Source organism: Cebus imitator, unplaced genomic scaffold (genome assembly GCF_001604975.1).
Source record: "Cebus imitator isolate Cc_AM_T3 unplaced genomic scaffold, Cebus_imitator-1.0 Scaffold188, whole genome shotgun sequence".
Classification (NCBI taxonomy): Eukaryota; Metazoa; Chordata; class Mammalia; order Primates; family Cebidae; genus Cebus; species Cebus imitator.
In genome coordinates, this window is record NW_016107503.1 from 4,634,799 (window position 1) to 4,643,843 (window position 9,045).

General features: G+C 48.6%; 1 protein-coding gene and 1 non-coding gene across 3 annotated transcripts in view; one reads left to right on the forward strand and one right to left on the reverse strand.

The window, feature by feature from the left end:
* The window catches only part of CGN (cingulin), a 30,672-nt gene that overhangs the window by 11,917 nt on the left and 9,710 nt on the right, over positions 1 to 9,045 (reverse strand). For both annotated transcript variants that reach the window (XM_017546259.2, XM_017546257.2), the window contains exons 3-10: positions 8,044 to 8,144; positions 7,842 to 7,911; positions 7,635 to 7,730; positions 4,894 to 5,021; positions 3,808 to 3,940; positions 3,271 to 3,483; positions 2,378 to 2,526; positions 1,367 to 1,499 (exon numbers count right to left, since the gene is read on the reverse strand). In XM_017546259.2, coding sequence (XP_017401748.1) covers positions 1,367 to 1,499; positions 2,378 to 2,526; positions 3,271 to 3,483; positions 3,808 to 3,940; positions 4,894 to 5,021; positions 7,635 to 7,730; positions 7,842 to 7,911; positions 8,044 to 8,144 — 1,023 coding nt within the window. The remainder of the gene's footprint in view (positions 1 to 1,366; positions 1,500 to 2,377; positions 2,527 to 3,270; positions 3,484 to 3,807; positions 3,941 to 4,893; positions 5,022 to 7,634; positions 7,731 to 7,841; positions 7,912 to 8,043; positions 8,145 to 9,045) is intronic.
* Positions 39 to 144, forward strand: LOC119473847. Its single transcript, XR_005203088.1, has one exon. It is a non-coding gene; the product is annotated as a small nucleolar RNA SNORA44 (small nucleolar RNA).

Genomic DNA, 9,045 nt, shown 5'->3' on the forward strand with positions numbered 1-9,045 from the left:
AAAAAAAAAAAAAAAAAAAAAAAATATATATATATATATAGTATGGCCATGGGATCTCTAACTGTATGCATGAGCAACCTGGAGAGACATTGACAGCACAGGTCAGATCAATGCCTGCAGCTGCCTGTCGCCTTTCCTATAATGCTTCAGGAAAAACACACATACACACACACACATATGATATAAAACCAAAATATGTGACACAATAAATACTGGCACAGCTCTGATTTCTTTTAAAAAGAAAATTAAAATATGACTTCTGGTTCTAATTATTAGCTACTTCTGAAATTCAGAAAGTACCATAATTAGGCTAGAGGGTTATATGTAACCTTTATATGTAAGACCATATACTCTGGTGTATGGTCCATATACTTGACCACAGAAAGTTAGAGACCAGCCTGGGCAATGTAAGACCATATACTCTGCTACTTTTCTTTCTTTCCTTTCTTTTTTTTTTTTGGGGGGGGGGGATGGAATTTCACTCTTGCTGCCCAGGCTGGAGTACAGTGGCACAATCTCAGCTCACCACAACCTCCACTTCCCGGATTCAAGTGACTCTCCTGCCTCAGCCTCCCAAGTAGCTAGGATTACAAACACGCACCACCATGCCCGGCTAATTTTTTGAATTTTTAGTAGAGAAGGGGTTTCTCCATGTTGGCCAGGCTGGTCTCCAACTCCCAACCTCAGGTGATCCGCCCACCTCAGCCTCCCAAAGGGCTGGGATTACAGGCATGAGCCACCTCACCCAGCCGCTTTTTCTTTCTAGTAAGTTTTGTTACATTAGTAACCAGGCCATGCCAACACAAGTATTCCAGTCCATGTGATGATATTTCTCAGTGTAAATTAATAAGCTGAAATTCTAATGGTAAACATTTCTTCATAAATGTAGGTAAGAGTCCCCTCTGAAAGACAAAGCAGCATTTGCCATGCTGACCCAATTAGATTTCTGAGCCTGCAAAAATGACCCTGGAGTTTCACAAATCAACTTAAATGCTGCCACCCATGACGTCTCTTGGGAGGCAGCCACCAGCCTTTGGCTATACCCCAACCTGGCTTCTGAGAGCACTTTCCATTAGAAACCTCTTTGCTCAGTCTACGGCCATGCCACCCTGAAGACGCCTCATCTCGTCTGATCTCGGAAGCTAAGCACGGTCAGGCCTGGTTAGTACTTGGAAGGGACAAACCCTATGCTCAATGAGGAAGACGAGTGCTGATGTGTTGGAAAGAGATCAAGCTGAGCAAGCAGGATGAGGCCTGGAAACCAAGCACACAGGAGATGGCCCCACTAGCATGGAGGCCCTCATGGAAAGGTAAGGCAGGTGTTCATCACCCTTACCTCCCATTCTGCCCCCCAATTCCCAAATACCTTCTTGAGCACCTCAACCTGGCGAGTATCTCCAGCACTAGCTCGGGCCTGCTCTAATTCCCTCTGCAAGACCTCTATCTTCTCTCCAAGCTCCTCTTCCATCTCCTCCTTCTCCATTCGCAGCTGCAGGAGTCTGAGTGGGCAAGGTAAAACAAAGGGGAAAGGGAACAGAGTAAGGCCACATGCCTGGGGGAGGTTAGCATGGCAATGAAACCCACCTCTCTGGAGGCGAAAACACTGGGCACCCACTCTCAAGAGGAAGGAAGGTGAACACGGAAAACAGCGGTTTGAGAAATGGGAGAGTAAGAGCACAGCACGGATACAAAGGAAGTGAGCCGGGTGTGGTGGCTCACACCTGTAATTCTAGCACTTTGAGAGGCCAAGGCAGGTGCATCACTTGAGCCCAGGAGTTCAAGATCAGCCTGGGTAACATAATGAAACCCTGTCTACAAAAAATTCAAAAATTAGCCGGGTATGGTGGCGCATGTCTGTAGTCCCAGCTACTCAGGAGGCTGAGGTGGGAGGATGGCCTGAGCCTGGGAGGTGGAGGTAGCAGTGAGCCCCGACTATGCCACCACACTCCAGCCTGGGCAAGAGAGCCAGACCTTGTCTAAAAAAAAAAAAAAAAAAAAAAGGACAAAGGGCCGGGCACAGTGGCTGGCACCTGTAATCCCAGCACTTTGGGAAGCCAAGGTGGGTGAGGTCAGGAGTTCAAGACCAGCCTGGCCAAGATAGCAAAGTCCCATCTCTACTAAAAATGCAAAAATTAGCTGGGCGTAGTGGCATGCGCCTGTAATCCCAGCTACTTGGTAGGCTGAGGCAGGAGAATTGCTTGAACCCAGGAGGCAGAGGTTGCAGCGAGCCGAGATCATGCCATTGCACTCCAGCCTGGACAACAAGAGTGAAACTCTGTCTCAAATTAATTAATTAATTAAAATCAAAAATTAAAAAGAGAAAGGAAGTGGGATATGAACCATGGGCAAGTATTTCTGAGAGAACCAAGCTCCTTACTCCTGCTTGGTGGCTCTAAGCTCCTCCTTGTTCTTCTGGAACATGCTCTGCCAATGCCCCGTCTCCTCTGAGGTCTCCTCCAGTTCCCTCTGCAGCCCTCGCACAAGGGCTGACATCTTCTGCCTCTCAGCCTCCAGCACTGCATGGTCCTAGAGAAGGGGAGAGTTGGACACCAGAAGGCTCAGAAGGAAGCAGTCACTTCAAAGCAAAGTGTGAGTGTATAGAAGGAAAGGCTTAGACCCAGTGGGCACCATGCCAGCTGCGCCCCCTGACACCCTTTTGGTACGTGGTACAATACTAGCAGAGGTTCTCTCCTCAAGTCACAGTCTACCTTCTATCATCTACAGGAAAACTCCCCCAGTTATTTCCCCTTGAGACTTTTTATTTTGGGGGGGACAAAAGTCTTGCTCTGTTGCCCAGGCTGGAGTACAATGGCACAAAATCAGCTCACTGCAACCTCCACTTCCTGGGTTCAAGTGATTCTCCTGCCTCAGCCTCCCAAGTAGCTGAGACTACAAGCATGCACTACACCCAGCTAAGTTTTCGTATTTTTGGTGGAGTCGGGGTTTCTCCATGTTGCCCAGGCTGCTCTCTGTCTTTCTGAGGTCAAGCAATTCATCCGCCTCGGCCTCCCAAAGTGCTGGGATTACAGGCGTGAGCTACCACCTCAACCTCCCCGGGACTTTTGTCACACAATCTCATGGTAATTCTGGCCTGTGCTCCTTCACTGTGCCCTTAGAGTTTTCCTGGCCAAGGCTTTCAGCGGATCTCACATGTGTCCTTCAGGGGGAGTTTCCAGTTGCAACCATGAGAAATCCAAAAGCACCAGATGCCCAGGCAGCCTTGCTCCCCAGCAGCGCCCTTCTCTCTCAGACCCTGCTCTGGTCACATGCCTGCGTTGCATCCTGCATGCTCTTGCGGAGCTGCTCTGTGTCTCGCTGGCACTGCTGCCGCACGTGTTCCACCTCCTGGTCACGGGAGGCCACCTCCTCTTTCAGGGCCCCCTTCAGGGCTGTCAGCTCCCGCTCCCGCAGCCTCAGCTGCTCCTCTACCCGCTGTTTCCCCTCCAAGACCTCTTCCAGAAGTTCCCGGGTCTCTAACAGGTCCTGGAGAAAGTAAAGGTAGAAGTGCAGGGGTGACTATATTAGGATCCATCTATTCACCAATTCACTGAGTCAAAAATATTTATTGAGCACCTTTGTGTTAGGCACAGTAGCAGATGCTCTAGTACCAGCACTAGAGCGCGGCGTGATCGATTTCCTTTGTCCCAACTCTATTCCCAACCCACCCCCAAATCTGCCTGAAAGCACACTAAGGAGTACCTACAATCAGCCACCCGCTCCTCACACTTTGGGGAAACCATGGATGAGCAGACTCGAGCATGATCCAGCTGAGAAAAAGCAGAGGCTGGGGCACAGGACCCCAGTTACCTTCAGTAACACCTCCTTAGCAGGCTCAGGCCCCTGGACCTGTTTCAGCTTGTTCTGCAGCTCCACCACCTGGGTCTCCAGTCCATGTCGTAAACTTTCACCCTGGTCCAAGAGGCGCTTCATGTTCTGGAGCCTAATAATAGATAACATGATTGCACACTATGTGTCAGGCAGCTTTCTAAACACATCATATGTTTTAATTCATATTTATTAATTCATTTAAACTTGCTTCGTTCAGGTCTTGAAGAGGCCACCCCTGACCCTTACAACCTGTTCCCCAGCAACCTGGCCCTCCTGGTCTGCCTTACCCTGTTGTACTTACTGCCTTCTCACAGTTACAAGTTTACCTGCATAATATGTTTGTTTACTGTCTGTTCCCTCTCAGTAGAAACTAAACTTCTGGAGAGCGAGTCCTTCATCTGTAGGGTTCACCAATGTGCCTTGGGTACCTAGATTAATGCCTGTCATAGCATTCCTGATGAAACATCTGCTGAATGGATGAATGAATCCTTACAATGATCCTGTGAGGTAGGTACTATTATTAATTCTATTTTACAGCTTAAGAATCTGAGACAGGCCGGGCGCAGTGGCTCAAGCCTGTAATCCCAGCACTTTGGGAGGCCGAGGCGGGTGGATCACGAGGTCAAGAGATCGAGACCATCCTGGTCAACATGGTGAAACCCCGTCTCTACTAAAAATACAAAAAAACATTAGCTGGGCATGGTGGCGCGTGCCTGTAATCCCAGCTACTCAGGAGGTTGAGGCAGGAGAATTGCCTGAACCCAGGAGGCGGAGGTTGCGGTGAGCCGAGATCGTGCCATTGCACTCCAGCCTGGATAACAAGAGTGAAACTCGGTCTCAAAAAAAAAAAGAATCTGAGACAGAGGCAAACCCAGGTAGCTTAACTCTCAATCATGCACTACCACCATTACTGATAAAGAAGGTAGAGAGAAAAGTCCTAATCCTGTCCTTAAACCAACACTGCCCCTTTGAGCTTCTGGAGATTTCCTTCTGTCTCCTTTAACCCTGGGGGCAAAGTGGGAGTGGCCTCTAAGCTGGGCCTAGGCCCCCACCAGCTGCACTCACTCCTTGTGGCTCTGCTGGGCCTCCCCCTTCCTCCTCTCCAACAGCTCCTGCAATTGGCTGCACTCTTCCGTTTTCTCCTCCAGCTGCCGCTCCAGCCCAAGTCGGGATGGCTCTAGCTTCTGCCGCTTCTGAAAAAGGGAATGGGAGTACAGCAGGTGGAGGGTGGGGGAAGCCTCTCAGAAAGACTCTGAATAGGGCTGGGCAGTGGCTCATGCCTGTAATCCCAGCACTTTGAGAAGTCAAGGCAGGCAGATCACAATATCAGGAGTTCGAGACCAGCCTGGCCAACATGATGAAACCCCATCTCTACTAAAAATACAAAAATTAGCTGGTCATGGTGGCGGATGCCTGTAATCCCAGCTACTCGGGAGGCTGAGGCAGGAGAATCGCTTGAACCCAGGAGGCAGAGATCGCACCACTGCACGCCAACCTGGGCGACAGGGCAAGATTCTGTCTCAAAAACAAAAAAAAACACAAAAAAAGACTCAGAATAATGGGAATATCTAACACTCATTGGACACTTGCTGTATGAGAGACACTGTACTTGGGACCTTATATGTATTATCCACATTTAATCCTCATAACTAGCCTTGGTACTTATAATGATGTAAAATATGCCCACAAATTATCTGACCTTTCTTTCAAGAGACAAAGACTAAATCTGTTTGCCTCAAGCATGGGCTTGATGTAGAGACTTCCCTCTAACAAACAGAAAAAGGAGGATATGATGCGTAAATTCTGACATTAGGTCATAAAAAGGCATTGCAGCTTTTCTCCTGGATCCCTCGCTCTGGGAAAAAATAGCTGTTATATTGTGACAATACTCAAAAGCAGCTCTGTGAAGAAGGCCAAACTGCCAGAAACTGAGATCTACAACCAACAGCCATTTGATTAAGCCAGTTTTTGTTTGTTTGTTTTTTGGGAGAGTCTCGCTCTGTTGCCCAGGCTGGAGTGCAGTGGCACGATCTCAGCTCACTGCAACCTCTGCCTCCCAGGTTTAAGCAATTCTCCCTGCCTCAGCCTCCCAAGTAGCTGGGATTACAGACACCCACCACCACGCCTGGCTAATTTTTGTATTTTTAGTAGAGATGGGTTTTTACCATGTTGGCCAGGACGGTCTTGAACTCCTGATCTCAGGTGATCCGCCTGCCTCAGCCTCCCAAAATGCTGGGTGCAGTTTCTGAGACAGGGACTTGCTCTGGCACCCAGGCTGGAGGGCAGCAGGGCAATCATAGCTCACTGCAGCTTCAACTTCCTGGGCTCAAGCAATCCTCCCACCGCAGCCTCCTAAGTAGCTGGAACTACAGGTGTGTGCCATCACAACTGGCTAATTTTTTTGTAGAGGCGGGGTCTCACTGTGTTGCCCAGCCTGGTCTCAAACTCCTGAGCTCAAGTGGTCCTCCCACCTTGACTTCCCAAAGTGCTGGGATTATAGGCATGAGCCACCACGCCTGGCCCTGAGTAAGCCATTTTAGAAGCAGATCCTTCAATTTACTTCTTTTGGCCACAGCCAGAAACTTGACTGGAACCTTAAATAACAGACTCAGAGCCAGAATTATGCTATGAAGCTGATCCCTGGTTCTTGGTCCTCAGACACTGGGAAATGTTTGCTTGTTTGTTTGTTTCAGACAGAGTTTCACTCTTGTTGCCCAGGCTGGAGTGCAGTGTCACAATCTCGGCTCCCTGCAACCTCCGCCTCCCGGGTTCAAGCGATTATCCTACCTCAGTTCCCGAGTAGCTGAGATTACAGGCATGTGCCACCACACCCAGCTAATTTTGTTTTTTTAGTAGAGATGGTGGTTTCTCTATGTTGGTCAGGCTGGTCTTGAGCTCCCCACCTCAGGTGATCCGCCCACCTTGGCCTCCCAAAGTGCTGGGATTACAGCCGTGAACCACCGCACCTGGCCAGGAGATGTTTAAGTAATTTGTTACACAGCAATAGATAATTAATATAGTACTATCATAATCCCCACTTTAGGAAACAGAGGCTTAGAACATTTAAAGAACTTGCCCAAGGTCGGTTACACAGCCAACAAGTAACGGAACCAGGATTTGAACCCAGTTAGTTTCGCTCCACAGCCAACCACTTAACCATTACACTACAGTACTGGCCAAGAGACAAAGGAAGTTACAATCCAACATTTACTGAGCACCACACACAAAGCAATACTGTGAAAGGCAGAAGACACATTTTTAAAAAGGGTACACTAACTTTAGAATAAAACTGACCTGGATTTTTTCATTCCTCTCTGCAACTTACTGAGGCAATTTACTTAGCCTCTCTGATCTTCTGTTTTCTCATCAGAAAAGGGTCCAGAATAGGTATTCACAGGGTCACTAAGATAATTACAGTACCCAGGACAACACATACTACCAAAATTATACTCAATAAATGATAGCTACTACTATTGCCATTATTTTGATGATGATTTTTAAAAAATGAGGCACAAAGAAGGTAAGTAATTTTCCTAAGTTTTATACAGCTACTAAGGGGCAGAGCCAGGATGGGAGCTCCCAAAGGGAGTGGAATGGAAGGTAGGTAGATTCCTCATGTGCTCCACCTCCCTAAGCCCCAGAGAACCCCAGAAGTCCTTGCTGGAACTGGCACACACTCTTGTCTCTTGTCTCATAAGACACAGACATGCTTGTTCCATTGCTTGGAAGAGTCCGCCCAGCCCATCTCCAGGCCAAGGCTTTCTCCCCGCGTTCCTTCGCTTCCGGCACCTCTAACCTGTCCTCACCTTCACCTCTTCATCCAGCTTTCGCTGTAGCTCCTCCACTTTTCGGGTAAGCTCGCCCTGCCCTGCCACGGCCTTAGAAGAGCCAGAAGAAACCATCTGCCAGAAATACGGGGGGTGGGGAGGAAAGGAGTGAATCCAGGTCGGATCCCCTGAGGCCCTCAAAGCCCTAACCTTGACCCTTGCTCCCATCCAGAGAAGACCACTCACCACTAGAGGCTGCATCTTCTCCAGCACCAAACTAACCTTCCTCCTCACAGAGGTTTCACTTTCTGAGCTTCTAGAGGATAAAAGGGTAGAAGCAAGGGTTAGGGGAGGAAAGAGGTAGCAGACATCAGGGAAGATGGGGAACAAAGCTAGAAGAAAAAGGGAGGGGTGTGCCTCTGCTGCTGGGGGGGGTGGCGCCACTCACCCCTCCCTCAGGATGCCATAGATGGTAGCCTTCATATGGTCCACACTGTCTGGTGGGGCTGCCTCCTGCTGGTCCCGGAGGAGGTCTGGAGTTGATTTGAACTGTTTAAAAAAGAAAGAAAGAAACAGGAAGATTAGGCCAGAAACATGCATGGGGTTCAGATGGAGTAAAAGTGGCAGTCTCGGGTCAAGGCCCCTCAAGCATGATGAACGACTCTGAAGTGCAGCAAAGAAGACGTGCTGCAGAGGCCTGAGCAACAGGCCAGGGAGAGGCCAACGCAGAGACTCCTCCACACTATTGCTGCAAACCAGATTCTACCCAACAAACATCTCAACCAGCTGTGCCGCAAGTGATTTGTCACTAATGGCGGTTAGCATGCTAGAGGTGATAAATAATTTACTCTTAAAATGAACTTAGACACATGCCTGTGGTCCCAGCTACTAGGGAGGCTGAGGTGGGTAGATCACGAGGTCAAGAGAGTGAGACCAACATGGTGAAACCCCGTCTCTACTAAAAATACAAAAATTAGCCGGCGTGGTGGCACGTGCCTGTGGTCCCAGCTACTCGGGAGGCTGAGGCGGAAGAATCGCTTGAACCCAGGAGGCGGAGGTTACAGTGAGCTGAGATTGTGCCACTGCACTCCAGCCTGGCCACAGAGCAAGACTCCGTCTCAAAAAAAAAAAAGAAAAAGAAAAAGAAAAACATACTTTTTATGTGCAAGCTCTGCAGAGAAAAATAACAAAGAGGAAAAAAAATGAACTTAAGTTTCACTCAAAGTAAAGTGGCTCCCTTACTTACGTTCCTGAGTAGGAGAGAAAGGTGTGGAATTTTAGCAACAGCACCAAGGAGACTGCTCCTATCCTCCAAGCCTGCCTTATGTATGCTGCGGACCTAGCAAATGCTGGTGGCTGAGCATAATACATGGTTGTGGCAATGACAACTAGGTCCAAACTTGTGAATAATGATTTTTTAGCTCGCTCCATTTTCTTTTTTTTTTTTTTT